At 38.7% G+C, this 20,018-nt stretch overlaps 1 protein-coding gene across 3 annotated transcripts in view; it reads right to left on the bottom strand.

Moving 5' to 3' along the window:
* MOCOS (molybdenum cofactor sulfurase) overlaps positions 1-20,018 on the bottom strand; it is a 210,249-nt gene that overhangs the window by 9,416 nt on the left and 180,815 nt on the right. For all 3 annotated transcript variants that reach the window (XM_021528759.3, XM_077784950.1, XM_077784953.1), the window contains 5 exons: positions 15,953-16,115; positions 10,062-10,143; positions 5,797-5,921; positions 5,097-5,202; positions 1,282-1,408 (listed from right to left, as the gene is read on the bottom strand). In XM_021528759.3, the coding sequence (XP_021384434.1) occupies positions 1,282-1,408; positions 5,097-5,202; positions 5,797-5,921; positions 10,062-10,143; positions 15,953-16,115 (603 nt within the window). The remainder of the gene's footprint in view (positions 1-1,281; positions 1,409-5,096; positions 5,203-5,796; positions 5,922-10,061; positions 10,144-15,952; positions 16,116-20,018) is intronic.

Below are 20,018 nucleotides of genomic sequence, written 5' to 3'. Positions count from 1 at the left end.
TTTTTTCCCTGCTTTACTTCAACAGCTTCTACCATTTTTGTGGCATACTACATCGGTATCTGAAAGAGGACCTAGCAGAGATGGGAAAAGACAATGAAAGTTACATAAGCTTTGCTATTTTTGCCTTGTATACTTTTGTAAAGTATACCAATGCCAAAAATAGGAAAGGCTTTTATTTTGTAGTTTTACAGTAACTTATCAACAAGATCCTCAGCTGAACTCCCCAGTGTAACTCCAGCCTCCAACAAGCTATACACCATGGATTTTGTCCTTTGGCTTCCTCATTTCTTACTTATAGGAATTTTTCCTCAATTTTCTATAACTCATATTGCAGCTTACTGATCAAAGTATACATAAGAAGAGAGTAGATAACCAACATTTTCCACCCTTGCTGAAAAAGTGTCTTGCAGAATGCTGACCAGAAAAAAAAAAAAATGCTGCCTATCGTATCTCCTAGATTTGACCTTGGTACTCCTGTCATTCACACTTAAATTATAATCTCTAACAATGGATAAGCCACTTTCACATCCTAGGCAAAGCATCTTCCAGTATATATTTCATATCTCTTGGCCAGACAAATTCAGCAGAATATTTAATACATGTGTTCATCATTCTCTTAGGTGTCATGCAGCTTTCACAGATTCTTTGTTGAGAGGTTTTCTTGAAAGAATGTATTTACAAACAAGGTCTGACTCTTCACCATTTTCCTTACTGTACATAGGACATTATGTTGTTAGCTATGACACAAAGCACAACATACCAAAAAACCCTACCGGGCTAGAATTAGAAAAATTCCTTGAATGAAGACTAGGATAAGATGCAAACAACAGAGGGCAATAGACCGTGGGTGTTCACTTGTGATCATATCCAGTCTTTTGGCCATCAGTTGCTTGATTTGACCAGTAATGTGAGGTCACATTTGGACTACTGTGCTTAACAGTAACAAGTATTCTCTGCTGATGTACTGGCTAAATATGTACTGTAAACTCTACCTCAAAAAACCTGATTATTATTTGGTTCAGATAGATAAAGATAAGAAACAGTATGAATTATGAAATTCAATAAAAGTGTTGAAAAATTTGGCAAAACCTCTTAAATATATTGAAGTATGTTTGTCACGGGACACATCACGTCTTTTTTTTTATACACACTTCATAAATTTCACCTGCACAAAGTGTGCTACCCATATTCCAGTCAAAGCCTTGCAAAAATTGGTTTATCTCCAGGAATCAAAATGCTTTGTGATACACTGGGGTGTGGACAGGAGAGAGAAGGTCACACCTGGAATTGCAGAGCACCTATTGAAATCTCAGCCCACTCTTCTTCTTCAAAGGACTCTGGTGCACTGATGACAATGTTGGCACGGAAACGTCGGATCAATTCCTCTATTTCCAATGGCTCCTTCAATCTGTCTCACAGGGTTGACAGAGCAAAAGAAAAAATAATTGTGACCCACACATATGACAAAATTTCCAGTTTGTTATCTTATGTAAGGCTAATGGTAAACAAGTAAAAAGATCTTTTCACTTAGTAATCATTTGACTTGTTAAATATTGTAAAAATAGAAGCTCCTGGAACCAAAGGCAAATAAAATTTTATTCTGCACATGCTGCAATGTCAGAAGGGACAAAACCAGCAGTTGCTGAAGGTGAAAAAGGCCAGTAAAATAATTTTATGAGAGAATATATCCCTCATATTATTATTATTTGCCTTTGGGAGGCAGCAGATTGCACCAAACGATAGGTGTTTTGAAAAAAAACTAATCTCAGTGTGGTGATATCTCCCCGTCTTTACAAGCATTTGAGCTGCCAGAGTGTAGATTTGTGTCATTGTGGAGAATGTATATGAGACAGAAAGAGCATCAGACTGCATACAAATATCAGAAATTTTGCTGCATCTTCGAATTGCCATTCTTCACTCTTCTTCTAAAGGGGAACTTGAACAGTACCAGAAAAAAAGAAAAAAAAAAAAGACACTGTAAAATTTGCCAGAGGGTTCTCTCAGTGCCACAGTTAGTGGAGAAGAACACTTCTTTTTGCATTAGCTGTTAAGGCATGAACCATTTTTGATACTCCATAAACTGTACTGACAACTTAGGGATATGACATCCTACAGCAGAGGCAGAAACGTGGCTAAGCAGTGAAGAGAGGCATTTCTGACCCAAAAGAAGAAAAAATTAAGAAGAAAGTATGGACAGGCAGTTTAAAATGTATTTTAGAGAAAAAACATGCAAAAATCAAAGTATCGGGAAAAATTCACATCAAGCAGTCTTGGCAGAGGTGGCCTGTTCCGTGAAAAAAAAGAGCTTGGTTTTGTTTTAAACAGTCTGGATGATCTTCTCTAGCAGACAAAACTGCATGAGGATAAACTGCCTGTGCAGACTTTCAGTCAGACCACAGAAGCCCAGCTCCACCAAGCCCCAGTGTTCACAAGGGCTCCAGCAGCCTGGGGGTAGAAGGTGGGATGGGAAGCTGCAAGACTACAGGTTTCCCTCAAGATCCCACAGGTAATCCCATGGCTGAGACACGATTTGTAATGAATGCAGGAGGTGGGAGCCAAGAGGAAGCAGATTATGCCAGTGCTCATACAAACAAGAAGGAAAATAGCAGTTACTTGTGAACACATTCAATTATGCTGCTGTGCTTCCCAGCTTTGCTGTGGGCTCTTGGAGTTTGGTTGCTGTGGAGCCTCTAGTTTTGACTGTGTTTTGCAAAATCTAAGTGCCTGCCACCCAGCCTGCACTGGGAGCATCAAAAGCCCAGTAACCTCAGAACTGGGCCTGCAGTGTCCTGAAGACAGCTGCTGAAAAAACCTTCAAGCTTCTACTAATCAACCCCTTGCTGCTGAACTCAGACTGCAATGCCCCTACCCCTGATCTCACTGCCTTCAACCTGCTCGGGCTCACACCCAGAATACCTCACCTCTCTTGTACCTCCCCCAGCCCTCAGAAATGCTTATAACTACTTGGCACATGCATCTGAGTAAATTTCCATTATTTCTTCTCTGACAAAATGCCTTGGTTGGATGGAGTGGCAGGTACCTTCATCCTGAAAATCCCAACATGGACCTGTTTTGAAAATCAGCGTAATGTGCCAAAGTCAGCTTAGGAGCTTTGGATTTTCACATCAGTGAGCGCTGCAATGAAGAATGCATTACCTATATTTAATAGGCAAACTTGAAAATTAATATTTTTATCCTCAGGGTTATAGTTTCAACAAGAAACTATAACCTCAAGCATTAGGCCAGGCCATAGGGATTTGCATGGAGGTGACCTGCAATGAAAACATGAGACAGACAAATGTCTGCAGGTACATGTAGCCCTCCAACAGTATGCTGGATTCTAATTTTTAATTGAATTGCTGTTTCTGTTTTAGATCACCTCTCAAGAGCTAAGTGAAAACTGGAAGACTAGTTTTTACTTATGGAAGATACTAAGAGAAATTATAAAAACTTAATTGAAAATTGAAATTGTGTTTCATTTAAGCAAAACAAAACCCAAATGCCAAGAAACTGAATAATAGTTTCTAAAAACCCTCCAATATTTAATAAAGAGCCATAAGTGCAGTTCTTAAATGTACATTGGGTAGTTTAATATTTGGAAAGTTCATATACCATTATTTAGTAACAGTGCAGAATGAGGATGCTGTATATCTGAATTTATTTCTCCAGCACCCAGAGAAGGCACTGCATGACAAAATGCATGGAAGGGAGAACACTTCCAACTCACACTGCAGAATGGAAAGCCAGATGCTTCTCAGTCACCATTACAGCTCTGGTCACATTTGGAGTTTCCTTTGAGGAAAAGGAGATTACAAGCCTAGTTGTACTGGAAGATATTAGGCGTAAAATCAATGTATCATCTGGCACTGAATGTTTTGCTCAAGTTCCTTGTTCTCCTTTGTCCTCACTTGCTGCTTCTTACTCTTCATCTTTGCACTCAAATCCCTGTATCTGGAAAGTTCCACACTGTGTCTTATAATGGAAAAAGCCCATCCTGAATAAGGGATGTCTGCAAGAAGTGCCATCCCAAGGAGATGTAACCCAGCCAGTCAAGCCTCACAAGAAGACATAAATTGTCACAACACTGAGAGATGGACTGCTTCAAACCTTTTCCACACATATTTCCAATGATATTCTAAAATTGCCCAACTGTCTTCTCCTGAAGAAGGAAAACCCTCAGACAATGCAAGCTCCAGTGGTCTTGGTGATGCTTCATTCAGTCAGTGGTTTAAATCCTGAAGATATATACATATCCTCCTGCAGATATATAGATACATATATTTTCCTCTACTCAAAGCAGTAATTTTCAATGCAGAGGATATATTTGGTGGGTGACTAAGAGAAGAGAAGATGACTTCAGGAAGAAGCAAGAGAGAAGTTTTAAGAGACAGGAAGAGAGGGCCCAGATACAAATGCTGAAGGTGTGGGATGCACAGACATAATGGAAGACTTGAAGGAAGATTTTTTGTGGAATTTGAACCTTTCCTAGTTATATTCAAGAAACAAAAATTTCCTGTAGTCAGTATATGAAAATTTGTTTGGTAATGGATTTGTTGTCTTTGAACTATGGACTGACTCAGTGTTTTATTTGCTGCTTCTAACTCTCACTTTTGTATAAGTAAAGCCAAATTAAATTAAGAAATAAAATTATTCCAGTCCTGAAAATACTTTCAAAGTATTTCTCTTGTGCATAGTTATTCTAAATCTTAATAATTCCCATGGGAGAGAAATAGTTCAGAGCCAGACTTTATATTTTACCTGCCAGACAATTTATGTCAAGAAAACCTCTTTATCCTTGTTCTTCTGACAAATGGAAGTTGGCTGGTTCTCAATATCTTTCCACCAAATAATTTGAAAAAAATTTCATTTAAATTTTCTAAAGATGACTGGTAGGCAGATGATGCTCATGTGTTTAATCCAAATTTTCAGAAATCATAAAATAATTAGTAATTATAGTAGTTTAATAGCTATATATTTTTGAATGTTGAAAAGTAACTATCTCTAAATTTTCACATAAAACACCTATATTGGCATCTTATGGCAAGATTCTGGAATCCAAAATCACCAAGAGATGTTTGGAGACAGAAGCATCTTACCTTGCAGAAATGTGCTCTTTCAGCTGCAGAATGCTTGCTACATTTATCAGGAGGTATTGTGCTTCATTCACAAGAGAGAGTGAGATGTTTGTAGCAGACGATAGACCTAAAAAAAAAAAAAAAATAAAATCAATCCAACATTCTAAAATGATCATAAAAATTAGTAATTTCACCTCATCTTTCCTTTGACCTTTTACTCATTCTCACTAATAGTTTAATCATTTGGTTCCAGGCAATAAGGATATATTCCAAGGATGCCCTCAAATCTGCAAATGGTTATGATGAAATGCAGTTAGAAACTCAGAGATGAGATTTTGCCAAATTTGTAAAATAGTTTACAAGAGCAATATCTGTGCATTTTCAATACTCTTTCAATTATTTTTGTAATGAAATTTGGTCTCTGAATAAATTCTTTGATTCTTCATGACCATTTTTCTAAATGGTCTCTTTGAGTTTCCAGACAAAATCATGGTCATGATGGTAATAACCTCCCCCCCATACTGGTGCATCTGTACATTTTCACCAAATTTAACAAGTAGAAGGGCAGCAAAAAGTCAGTTTTGGTATAAACATAATGACTAGATCTATACTGGATAACTCTTTCAGCCTTTATCAGGGTACTTATACATACTAAGTGTGAAGTCCATAAGCCTGATTTGTGCATGAAGAATCACAAATATTTTTAAGAACGACAACATACCTTTTGTATTTTTCTGATGCGACTTGCTTCTCATGTCTGAACTTTGTCTTATCAAGTGACATGGACGACCAAGAAACGTAGAGAGCCAGCCAGCAATTCTTTCTCCACAGTCATATGTTTTCACCCTATTACAAAAAAATAGGAAGTTCAAATTTTATTGCCCAAACATTAATTTGCAAAACAGAAGTCAAATTGTGAAGATGTTTATTCTGCTTCCTTCAATATAAAGTACAGAATCCATATTGACTGATGAATGTGTGATGTGAAGCTCTGCATGACTAACTCCCCACTTCCTCAAAGTTTACTCCTTTCCTCTTGAAGTTGACTTTCACAAGATTTAATTTAGTTTAGTATGGAAAATTACTGTGGAATAAAGGGTTAATCATAACATTGAAGACACTGACTCTGAAGTACAATAAGTGGTTGCCCATATATCAATATACCAATAACAATATTACAAAAAAAAGTATTATGAAATAGTCACACTCTGGTCTGTACTTTTGGCTAAAAACAGAGAGCAATGATCTGAGTTCAATTTAAGATTGCTTTGCTGTGTGTAATTTTTAATGATTCAGTCAGGTACAATAATGTTACTTCTCTAATTTAATTCATGTTATTACAGACATTTCACATTAAAACATGGCTCCACTAACAGAGGCCAAGTATCTCTCTAAAGATGATTTCCATTACTTGTAAAATGTCTAGTGAGTTATGCAAGCTGGCAATAGAATTGCCTTCTTTACCTGCATATAATCTTTCCTAGAGGGACTTTGAAATCATCTCTCTCAATCCAAAAAGGCCACTGAAAATGGATGCTGTTTGACATTAGATTCCTCAGCCCTGAGTAAACTTAATGTCAATCTTCCAAAATCCAGACATCTAGTTTAAATCAGTTGTCTGGGTTTCACTCACAGATAATGGAAAGAAGTAAGTAGTTCCCATCTATATTAGACCCGAGGATGGAATGGCTCTCACTGTGAGAAACTTCAACTCTCTCCTGACTGCATAAAGAGATTTGACTGATACCTAACTTTAAACGTAAGAGGAATGTGACTTCTTATGATGATCTAGGAAGGATTCCTGTAGCAAGGAAAGTGAAGTAGTTGTGTTCCTATGCTCACCTTGATCCCTGCCCAAAGGGCAAAGGAGTTGATCTGCATGGAAACATCTGCTTTGGGAAACACGAAAACAGCTACTAGCAGCAAAAGGTGCTAAGCCTCAGTACTGAGAGGAAATTGGCTTCGCTTTACAAACTGCTCTGTCGGGTTCCACTGAATTTCACAGGTACAAAGCCAACAGAACTGAAACCAAGGAGATTTTATAATCCTACATGGATCTGGTATCTCTTTGGTGCTTGTTCTGAATTATGGTGCAGCTCTGCATCCCTCTCCCCACTCAGAGTGGACAGGTGTCAACCACAGCTGCATCTAGCCAGTGATGCCCTAGAACTGGAATGGTCTTCTGGTATGAGTATGACATACAGGCACCGTGTCAAGAAAGAGACCAAAAGGTGAGGGTCCACATGAGATTTCACAGTCTGAACCGAGCTAGGGAGAAGCCTGTTAACAAGAACAAATGAATCTTCCATGATAACAGTGCAGGTGAAACAAATTCCTCCAATATTTTTTTCCACCTTCACAGAGGTTCGAGGGGTGTTTAAAATCTCTCCTGAGCCAATTTCCTCTGGCAGCCTGTTGGAAATTAATACTGTATAAATCAGGAAGAAAGTTTTGCCCTCTTTTTATACGCTTATTGTTTTGAGTCACCGTGGCTGAGTTAGAGACTCACACCATTCTTGGTATTCCATCAAATTCCACTGTGTAGCTTTTGTATTCCAAAACACGGGTTTTCAAATTGCTTTCCCTTATTGTCAGACCATTTTCTGAGCAAGTACCATCATCTCTTCAAGGTCTCAGTCAAAGTCATTCTGTTGTAGCTCAATTCTACTTGTTTTCTGCTTGTGTTTATTTTTGTGGAGTATAACTTTACATCTGTCAGCATTACATTTCATTTGGCACATGTCAGGCAATTTATAAAGGAGAGCCTATTTCTCTCTGATTTCACTTGCTGTTTGCCTTGAGTTTCCCACTCATCTTTCTATTATGTCATTTAGCTTCAGTGCGTTACAACTAGTTCCTCTAGCAGGGTAATTTACAGAACAAGAATCAAGGACAGATGAAGTCTGAATATTGATCCCATGGGATATAATACAATGGGCTCAGTTCACCTTGCTCTTAACTACACCTTTGTCTTCTACCACTGCTACACTTCCCTTGATCTCTTTGATATTGCAACCTATCAAAGAGGAGGTTGTGTCCCTGCTTATTTCAGTAAAGCAGCAACCTTGAGTATTTAGGGTCTTCTAGAATATCAATCCTATCAACATTAGCTTCTACGTTAATAATTTATGTCACTGGTAGACATAGTACCAGAAAGCCACCTCCCTCTGATGTGGGCAGCACATGCTGATGGACAGTCCCTGCTGGGATGAAGGCTAACGCTGATGAATTGCTTCAGAAGGGAAATTTGGGCTCATTAAACTTCCGCAGCTGCTGTGAAATTAAACTTCCTCATATGACTGCTTACAGATTCTACATCATGTACTTTTCTCAGTTATCTCAGTCTAAATTCAGAGTAAGCCAACAGAACTGGATGAAATAACAGCATCAGAGCACAGATCTAAAAAATAGAAAATACATTCACTAGGCATTTATTTTGAATAAAAGCCTTTTAAACTAAGACTTTTGATCCCACTGCTCACCTTAGGCATGTTGCAGAAAAGACCCCTTGTTGCAACAACCCCTGACCGCAGATCACCTCCTGTCCTCTTGCAAAACACTGCTTTTCTCATTATTTTTAGCCCTGAAGTCTCCTCTGCTGAAACACTGGAAACTGGCATCAATGGCTACTGGGTCTCTGAGCATTTTCAGAGTCTCATCAATGTTGTTCACACATCCTGCCTTACTTTCTGTCTTATTTATTTGCAAGTCACAGTCCACTCCTTGTAATTTGCTTTCACAATGCCATTCTCATTCATTCTGTTCTTTCCTTCCTTCATAAAAACTCTAAGAAGTTTCCCACGAAAACTTCCGATTTGATACAATAAAAATGACGCAGTCAGTTACATGAAAGAGAAGCTACAATAAACAGTATGGCAACAACTTTTATGCACACAGGGAGAAAGATAACTCAGGCTGTTTTATAGCCTGTAATAGATGGGCTTACCATGGGGAGGCTAGGGATGAGTCAACACCAAGGGAAGTGGGACAGATGGTTTAAACAAATGACTCTTAGGTGGATTCCACTACCTGAGGAAAATACACTTCTGAGGAAAAGATCCTCTTTATCATCTGAATAGCTAGTAGAAAAGAAGGAGAAAATAATTTTCTGCATGGCTCCATGGGGAAATTGCCAGGTCTTCTGCTGGTTTGTTTATGTGTTACTCAGAGAAGCAAACATAGAGGGTTACAAAGAATTAGTATACCTTAGTGAAAGGAAGACATAAATCTTTAAATGGCTCTTTTAGTTGGACTTACCAAGAGACTCATTGAAAAGAAACATAGTAGATAATGCAAATGTACTTTAGGAAGGCACTTGATGCACTGCCACTCAGCAAACCTAATGAGACTGCGGGAAGTTCTTAGAAAATATGATGAATAAACACTTAAGTTCATGGATAGGAAATAATTTTATTCCTAATGATATATTCACTGAAGTGGTATGTCTCCTGATTAGAACTAATGTTATTTAACTTACATACCTGCAGTCAAGATTGTTAAGGGGACACTGAACAACATGGGAGGTCAAAACAAAATTAAAATAGTTGTAAATGTGGAAAGCTGTTTGTAACTTCTAAGGTTCTAGCAATTTTAAATCCATGCCAGTATCATCACAATTAAATGTGGGAACTGAATTCAAGTCCTGCTGAGACCCCCAGCTGACATTTGGAGGTAACTGGGACACATCTTTATCTCATGCTTGGAGCAAGTAAAAAAACAGATCTCACTCATTCAAGTGAGGGCAAAGTCAGTTTACTCTACTGTCCTTTCTCTCCTTTTTCATGTCTTAAAATTTTTTTACTGTTTTCTATCAGACATGCTGGGTATGCCAACTTACTTATTTAAATAGGACTACTCTCCTAGTCCACTAATCATTCATTGCTTTCCACCATTTTTTCAAGGACTTTTGTCTGTGTGCACATATGTTCACATCCTCAGTGTCACTACGGTGATTTTCAGCTTCAGTACCTCTCTGCTCTCACTTACCTGTGTGAACAGACTTTACTCTCACAGATCATAGCTTCTTTTCCAGTATTGTCTTCTAGCAGCACAGATATTGGGTCCATGCCTAGGTGGGAAGACAGTCATATTGAAATAAAAAAAATTATGATGAATGATAGGGTCATGAAAAAAGTTATATTTTTGCTTTTTTTCACCAGTCACAGCAGCCTCACCAACAGCAAATAAACTTTTCCTTTTTGCTAGAATTATATTCTCTGCCGGCAGGTGGCTCCAAATGATAAAACAAAGCACAAAGGCTGCAGATGACCTTGGTAATCAAAGCATGTTTAAAAACCACACATTTTCAGCTTTTAATAATTTCCTTCTCTGTTTATCTCAGGCAAAAAAAACTGGCACTGAATTATGGCCTCGGTCATAGTTTCTGTTGAAAGGATGGTTCCTCTGACAAGTCAGGAGATGACGTTAAACACTGGCATGTTGGAGTAGAGGGATTGAGTGATCTGAAAGCTGAAAGATGGAGGAGGGGGAAGAACAAAAGAGGCACAGTCTGTTCAAAAAAAGAAATATGCTGTGAGACAAAACTACAATAATTTAAAGACAAGACAAAACCTATGGAAAACTGCAAATGAGACAATTATTCCCATCTATATATCTCTAGGTTTAAACCAGCTGGTTTAAACTTGGAGATGAATAGATGGGAATAAACAATCATTACCCTGGTAATGATCTATCTTAACTTCTCCCACATTTCTCTCATCTTGAACAGAATGAGCCAAAGAAATGGAAAGAGTACTGTAGTTTACTAGAACCAAAAAGAAAAGCTGCACTACTTTTCTTTCTGTTAATTGAAAACAATAATCTTAAAAGAAAAACAAAGTGTTTTACTGTGTGGCTGCAATGAATCCAGCTTTTTCATTACACTGCAACATATATTAACCAAAAATTTAACACCCCAAATTAATTTCCCAGAATTGTAACTATATATTTTGATATTGTACAATATTGTAAAACAAATAAGAATCATGCTCTACCAGCTCTGTGATATGGTGAAATCAAGTTGGCTTATTTTCTTCTGAAGAGTAATGAAATGTAGTTCAGGTTCATTGTAACACCACTATCAACTCTGTTTTATGCATGTTTTACAAAATAGAATGTGGTCTACTTTTTCTTTGGTTAATTATGTTAGTATATAAGTGAAGACAGAGGGGGGAAAGTTGGGTTCACTTAGAAAAATAATACATGAAAAAAATGCTTTGAACTACCCTGTAACAACCTGAAAAAAAAGGCAATGTTATCATCTTATCAACTAGAACTTTTGGACTTTGAAACAATTAAACATTAGCATCATTCCCTCTTGAAAAGACGAGTGTGAAATATTTCATCCTGCATACACTCTTAACTGTTATATCTTTCAAATACTTTCTAAAAAAAGCATACTCACAAAATTTCCTTCAAATAGAATTTCAGGGCTTTAAAAAGGCTTTTATACACCAGCAAGTTTACCACATTTTTATTGAACAGTACACATTTTACACTGATGTTTAGGTCAGTTAAACATTGTTAATTACAATTTTATTGTATCTTTAAAGCAAAAAAATAAAGTAGAACATTGCCAGTTACTAAAGCGCAAAAGCTGTCATTCTCCATGGTAATTTGCTTGATAATAAAATTCACAGATGTGCTCACAGTATTAATATTAAAAAATTCTTATCGTTATAGTGCCTATTTTAAAACAATGAGAAAAATTAGAGTTCTGTAATTTCAATAGATTGAAATATAAACCATTCATGTATATTCTTTCATCAGTGTATGCACTTAATTCCCATTATTTTTATTGGCAGTAACACATGACTATTTGAAGGCACAATAAACTCCATAAAGTGCAATTAGCTGCTCAGTTTTGCTAGTATCTTTCTACTCCAATATTTTAAGGTGCCTTCTCGACACTCAGAATTTCTCCCACTGTGTAGTGACAAACTAATCCCCAACTTGCCAGAGTAATGCTGATTGTTAGCTAAAATGGAAAGAGAGAAATTAGTCTTTTCCAGAAATGTATTCTCAGCCCAATTCTGTTTGGCTACACATTTGTGTAGGTCAGGAACACATGCAATGTAATCTGTGCTTCCACGTATTTGATGGAGGAGGACAAGGAGATTTCCCTTGATTCTCACTCCAGTAATAGGATTTCTGGAAATGAAGGCACTTGCTCCTGCCCACCTTTCACTTACTGGGAGCCAAACCTCTAATAACTTCATTCAAGACACATGAAATTCTTTCTCTCCATGAGGACTGGTTTAGAGTTAGGTACACTGATTTTCTCTAAGTGGGTTCTGTGATAACAAGGCTTTGTTAGACTCTGAACAGTAAACAAAATAGGGAATACCTGTTAACAACCTCATAGCCTAAGAAAATAATTCTGACAAAATTAATAAACACAGTTTCTCAAAATTAAAAACTCACTCCCTCTGCTGAAGAAAATTACAGCCAGTGAGAAAATATACACAAGCCCTTCCTCTCCCTCTGCTCTCACTTAACCCCTTCATCAGAGATCCAGGAAACACCTGGAGCTCCCCAGCTGCCATGGAAGCCAAGTAATTTTGCAGGCATGCCAGGCAAAGATCCTAAGCCTTCGGGCAGTGTAGAGCACCACTCTGCCATCCCTGCTGCCCACAGTGGATGGGTGGCAGGATTGCACAGCTGGGTGGGTCGGACAGCAAGTTCTGCCCATCCACAGCTGGGGCTACAGAGACACCCAACATGCAGGGGTTGAGGAACAACCCTGAAAGGGTGTCTCAGCGCGTAGGGAATTCAGCAAAAGGTGTTAAAGTAGTTACAGTCACACTAAATCATGCTGACGAATTTTTCTTGGACAGAGAATATTAAGGCACGTTGAAATAAAACAGCCATAAACAATTTTTTTGCTAATGAAAAGTTCTAGAGGGAGAGGAAAGCATGTGCCTGGAGGGGAAGAGAGAACAGACTCATTAAGTTTTAAAAGTGGCACAGATAAAGTCTTCACCACACTCTAATAGTGTAACAGCAAAACGCTCTTAAAAAAGCTCTGTGTGCTGCAGCTAGGTGGGATTCGGCTCACTCGGCTTCAGGCGCTTACCAGAGGCACCCATTCCAGCAGCACGGTCGCCTTGGGCTCTCTCTTTTGGAGAGGCGCCTCCAGCCAGCAGAGCGCGGCAGAAAGCGGGGCAGCAGCGGGACCGAGGAGCGCGCCGCGGCCGCCGCGCCTGGCCCGGGAGGCAGCGCCCGGCCCGCCGGAGCCGCTGCGCTGGCACACTCACCGGAGCAAGGGCATGGCAGAAACGGGGACAGCAGAGAAATTCAGCACAGGGACTGCGAGGGCAGGGGGAGGAGAGATGTTGGAAGCAAAGCTCGGCTTGGAAAGATGCGTGCTGCTGTGGCTGAGGAAAGACGGTTTGGGTGGGCGGCCTTCCATGTCCAGGAGCGGAGCAGGAAGGGACCTGGAGGTGGCTGTCGGTCACCAGGCCAAGAGCTACGGATCTGAAATGCCATCGGCCACCCACACAGGCAGCGAAGGTTCTGAGCTTCAGCACAACCAGCCTGGCTCAAGCGAGTTCCACTGCTCCCCACCACATGGATGCTGCATGCCACATTCAGCTTCAGGTCCTACATTTGCAACCAGTTACGGACGGGCTGGAGGTGTGATGATGAAAGCAGCAAGGATTAATGTGGGATTTGCGAGGAGTCAGTTTACTCAATTAAATTTGTCTGCCATGAAATTATTTAAGTGGAAGATATAACACTGACCCATGTGTTTGTGAAGGGATAAAAGAAAAAGATTAAAAATTTAAGACCAACAAACAAACAGTGGATTTAGACTGCAGGTAAGAAGAAAGAAAACATAATAAATATTGGAACAACTCCCTACAGATTTATCTGCTCAGCCTTAGCCTGCTGGTTTGTATGTGCTCCCATCATTGTGCCATCTTAGGAGCAGTAAGCTCTGGAATGGACTCCCATTATCTCACTGTCCAGAATTTTAAAAAATGCCACAGGTTGCAAGAACTTAATGAGACTAAAAAACAGCAGGACTACTAGAAAAGAGGTCCCATATCACCTCATGGGCTAGGATTTTGGTAGCTAGAGTCATTATACAAAGAATAATATGGCTCCATTCTTACACACTGGCTGTACCAAAGCAGGCTTGTAAATAAATGGCAATGACATTGCAGTTAGAGCACATTGATCATTTACTTTTGGGTAGAAAAATGATCAATGGACTTCGACAAGCCCTTTTGTGTGGAAATGGTTCCCACTTTCATTGGAAGGAAGGCAAATGACAGGGAAAATTCCAAAAAAGACATACATTAAAATGTAGACTTTAAAGGCAAATTTCACCCTGGCACTAACTGTGGTAAGGGGTTGTAAACCTCAGTTTGAAATGGGTGCCTTGACTGTCATTTTTGTCTGAGAAAACTTCCTCCTGACTCCCTGAAGTATGACAGGTGTTACTGACAGGTGTTATTGACAGGTGAACATACTAATGGGTATGCACTTGTCTGAATGAGTGCTAGTAAGGAAAAAAAAAAAGAAGAACAGACTCAGAATGGTGAGAAAGGAAGAGAGATGATAAGGAAATAAATCTCTAGAAATAATTAGTTCTGAAGCAGTTGATAATTTAAAAGTTGTGGGAGAAGGCTGTCTGTGCAACTGTACTACAGAAATTTGAGGTGCAAAGTCCTCCACATAGAATTGAAATGAATTAATGATATATTTTCAAGGAAATAGTATGGAGGCAAGAAGGGAAAGCAGCAGTGTACATGCCAGTGAACAAGCCTGGAATTGCTAAGAAGAGAGTAGATTGTGTTTGGGATTGGAAACATAAAATAGCATATGATTAGTGGAAGTATAAAAGTGTACATTTGAGAAACCTATTTCAGACAAAAAGAATTGAGTCAGATTTAATTCTATGGCAAGTGCTCAGACAGTTGGAGTTGACAGCAACCCTAATGTACACACAGAAAGGAGAGTGTGGTTACAGATCCACTCATATGGATTTCTAATAAAGGGTGAAAAATCTGAAGATAGGTTCCCTTGTTTTGGTCTAGCTGCTGAAAATTTGGAACGTATATTATTAGTGGTTAAGACATATGAGCTGAGTAAATGCTGGACCCCAGGGAAATTATGAACTCCATTCAGACACATGGAAACTCAGCATTACTAATAATTTCTGTGGTATTCAAACTCATTTCAGTGTTCAGTGTCAATGGCACTGTTATGAAAATAAATAATTTTCACCCCTGAGTAGTAAAGGGCTTTCTGTAACACTTCACATTTTTTTTTTCTTTCCCCTCAGCAGTGAATAAAAAGGATTCTGATAATTCCCAGGAAGCTCAAACATCATGAAATATTTGCCTGCTAGAGCAAGTATTTGAGTTAAATAATGTCTGGTCCTTATTTTAATTCATACTAATTGCTACTGAAGACTTTACCCCTCTAATTCCACAGATGGAAGGAGGAAGAGATACAAAATGGGAAGGGTTTTGGCCAGGGTGTTTAATGCTAAGACTTCTATTCCTTTACCTTTGCAGCATTAACTATCCCTTCAGGCTATGGGACTTCAGGCTATGGAGACACACCAGTCAGTGAATTTCCACATTTGTCTGTTCCTTTCTCCATCCTGGAGCATTCAGTTTATGATTCCACATAGGGAGTCACTGTCTACTCTCTGCCTAACCAACAGAGGTAGTTAGGAAGTTAGGAAGCCCCCCAGGGCTGCATACAACAGGTTGGGCTTCACTGCTCACAGCTGGCACAGAACTTGCCCCTAAAGTCACAAGTAAGCATGCACAGCACTCAGGAGTTTGGTGGGAGCTTGCAGGTGTCCCTGCCTAGAAATCTGACACCAATAAAGAAGGGAAGGAAGGACATAGTTTACTAACCTTCTGCCTGAATGAGCATAATTTTTTGCTTCAGATCAATTGAGGGATTCACAAGACACAACCTTGGCTCCTGCTTCTGAGTCATACAGACTCCATTCTGGTTTACAACCATCCAGTTTCGGTCATACAGCAAACCCTGGTTTCCTACTGGCCATTCTGTAACCTGGGAAAGCATTAGGAGGGGTACAATGGTTTAAAAAATGTTAGCTGCATTAATAGATTCATGCTGAAAAGCGAAGAGAGGGAAAATAACCCCTTAATGAAACTCGTTTAAATCAGGAAAACTTATGTGAGCCAATGTCAGCTTTTTATAAGAGAAACCTTAATTGCAAATCAAAGATAAAGATATCACTGCACAAAACTGACAAAAGAAAAAAATCAAATTACTCGAAGTTGTTACATATTATCATGCAGTTTAACAGAGCTATAAGAATAAACAATCTGAAATACTCTGAAAACTGTCTTCAATTTTATACTCATCCAGTTTTAGCACCTGTTCCTCCAGAAATTTTCATTTAACTTACAAAGCACAAAATTTTATGAATTAAGGCAAAACCAACCAAACAAAAGCAGGAAAACTGTGAAATTCAAAATTCTGAAAAAACTTGTTTTTCATAAAATGGGACCACTTTATCAATTAATCCATTTGAGAAAATCTCTGCCACCGAAGCTTCTGGTTTTGCTGGGAGAATAATAGTTTCTTTAAATTCCCTTACAACAAAATATATTGTCATCTTTGCTATCTGTTCTTCCATTACTTGTATAACAGTCTTTACATTCAATAGCCCATACAAGAATATTGTCCTTGCTTTCACATACATTTTTCTGGTGAAAAGAACATCTGTTTCTGATGCTACACAGATGGTAATCTTGAAATCCAAAAAGAGAGCAATTTTAGTAGCGCCTTTGGGTGACATTAATATCTGCTTTCTTCTCCAGAATATTAAAATATTGATACCATTCTTATGATATAAAGCTGGCCACTAACATATTCTTCAGCTCATGTATGCTTTCTAGTGACAGTTGAATATGGAGAAAAGTTTACAGCTGAACTTCATTGAATTCTTCTAGAAAAGCTGAGCATATCTCACATGAATTAGCCAACAAAAGACTTCAGAAAAACACTATTGAGTAAAAGATATATCAAGCGCAGCCTGATGCTATGAAGAAAAGCATGTCTGGAAGCACTGGCTAGATTAATTAAAAATCACATTTTTGTTTATTGTATGATCAACCCAAAACTTGACAGAACCTAACATATCTCATTCTTATAAACTTTTCCTATTTTTATAAAAGCCGGCAGCAGCAGTTTGACACTGACTGCCTGACTATAGAAAATTAAGGGCAGGCATGCTAGACCTGAAAACTTAAAGCATCAAAGCTAAAATAAAAATAATTTTACTACAGTGCTACCAACTATAATGAATACAGAAAATATAAAAATAAAAATTAGGAGAAGAAACATGTTCTTTCAACCCACTTGATTTATAATATTATTTGGCAATTTTTTTATGCAACTGTGGATGAAAATTCTGTGATATATAGGAATTTTAGGTCTGACAGTGTCATCTGAAATCAAATTATCCAAGTACCTCAAATTGCCAGCAATGTGAACCTCAGCTTTGTGAACCTTTGCCCTGTCTTTTTTAGGAGAGGAAACACAGCCCAAAGACTGCAATATCAGCTGAAGAACACACTTTTGTTCTTAGTGGAAATTTTTCTTTGGAGAGACCAGCATTTTTGGTTATCCTGTATAATTAGACTACAAAATGCATTTAAACAGCTGGTGATCATCTGAGAGCTGCAAGAATTTCCTGCTAACAAATCTCCCTTCCAAAAAAATAAGATCGTTAATTGGTAATACATCCTCCCATGAATCAAACAGATCTCTACAGGATTTGATAGATATAGAGAGCAGAATAAACTAAAAAAGCAGAAAAATAGAAGACCACAAAGTTTCCCAGTTCCCTATTGCAACATTCAGTTGTTTTAGGGAACAGCTTCCTGAATGCTTCAGGACAGCATTCTTATTCAGGAAATTGCTTAAGCATTTGCCTTCACTGAAGGCAAGAGGCTTTATGAGCAAAATAAAACTTCTCTTTAATCAGAGCTTCAGGTAGATCTTGCATGCTGGCAGGCATTAAAGGGTAAGCCCAGCTAACTAGCTAGCAGATAGTTGGAAATAATCAACACCTTCCACTCAAGACACCTCTGACAGGTCCAAAATAATGGCAACTAACTCCATGCTTCACTCACACCACAAATGTGATGTAGCCCATGACTACAGGTCCTCAACCCATTTTCCCCCCTTCCTCTGGGTGTTTGCCATTTCAGGAAGAGTCACACACATGTCCCTTGCAGCAAGCATCATACACATGTGCCCTGCAGTGAGTCCCTGTCCTGTCCCTGTCCTCTGTGCACTGTCAAGTGCCCAACTCCCTCTCCACTTTTCAGCTCACTGTATTGTACATGTTGCTAGAACCCTGGTAAAGGAAGTTGCAACAACAAAATAACTTGGATGGAGAGTCACAGAGGGCTCTGAACAGCCAGAGCTGGTTGCCTGCCAATACTGATGCTGGAGATGAGCAAGGAAGAGCACATTCACTTCTCTGAGCACCTAGCCCCTGTGCAGAGCATATCCTGCCCTTATTTCAAAGGGGCTGAAGGGATTGTTAAATAAAGTAAAACAGAGCAGGTTAGCACATGTGGCAGTGAGCAGTAGTGCATTATATAGCCTGTAATGTCATTTCCTGAAGTTGCCTGGCCATTTCAGGCTACCGGGACAAACTAGAAGTGGGAGGACAGAAGGAAAGCAGGGAGAGCATGGTTTTACTGATAGATACCAGCATAAACCTTCATTCCAAGCATGGCAGGTGATGATGCATCCCAGAATCATTAAATGTATGATCTTCTCTACCTGTCATGGGCATCATTGCATAATACAGCCAGTACTTTGTATTGTCCTATCTGCTTTAGTCCATCTCTTTCTATTACAAAATTAATATATCTACTGCAAAAATATGCAGGGTTGTTTGGTTTTTTCTTTATTTCAGAATTTTCTGTAAAATATTTTGGGCTGCATTTCTCCCATAGTTCACAGTAATGTCATCATGAAGTCTAACACAGTTTTTGAACACAAAAGGAATTACTGAAAAGGCTTTAAATTATCTAAGTTTAAAAATATTAGTCGTCTTACATATAATTTATCCACTGATCACTAGGAATTTGCATTGTATTTTAAAATAAAAGCTATTTTGTCTTTGTTGAAAAAGCAATTTTTTTATACTCTGAAATCTACTGTAAGAATAATAAAGTTATTAATTAGTTATTACTTTAAATTCCTAACCTCTTTCGCTGGGCAGATTGCATTATATAATTATGCAAAAGTCATCAACATGAGAGATGTTCCTGTTTAAAAATGCACGTTTAAAACACATTTTTATGTTGGAAAAAATAAAGTGATCTGGCACAGAGGTTACTCCTCTGCTTTTCTCCATTTAATACAATAATTGTAGGGAAAAATAGCCACATTTGAGAAGTTGAGTTAGAAAATTCCGCCCTCTGCTTCCTGCACCATGTGTACAAAATCCATGGGACAACAGTGGCCAGGAACACTCCATAAAATTCTGCAGAAACCACACAACCTGCAGCGAGCTGACAATCTTCATGCCAAGCTTCATCCTCCCAGCTGCCAAAGCACTCTGCACTCTCATTTTCTCTGGAGGTCAAGAACCTCTCATACTAAACCACTTAGAATAGAACAGAGAAATCAGAGTTTAGGAGAGGAGGATATTATGTGACTCTAAAGAGGAGATCAAACAGCTGTGAGTTTGCACTCACATCCTCCTCAAATTTGTCCTCCTGCCACTAATCATCTATCCTGCAACCAGCAACTCCGTGGGTAGATTTCAATGGTAGATGGGCTGAGTCCTGCTCACAGTTATCTGGAATTTTCCACTGCACACATTATTTTAGGAAAACTCAAGTGGTCATGTAGTTACAATAAATCCTAGTTACAACACATGCTAAAGGTCTGACCTCCCATACCAGTAGAAGGCCTCCACTT

This window comes from Lonchura striata, chromosome 1 (genome assembly GCF_046129695.1).
Source record: "Lonchura striata isolate bLonStr1 chromosome 1, bLonStr1.mat, whole genome shotgun sequence".
NCBI classification, from domain to species: domain Eukaryota; kingdom Metazoa; phylum Chordata; class Aves; order Passeriformes; family Estrildidae; genus Lonchura; species Lonchura striata.
This window is presented reverse-complemented; position numbering and strand designations above follow the sequence as displayed.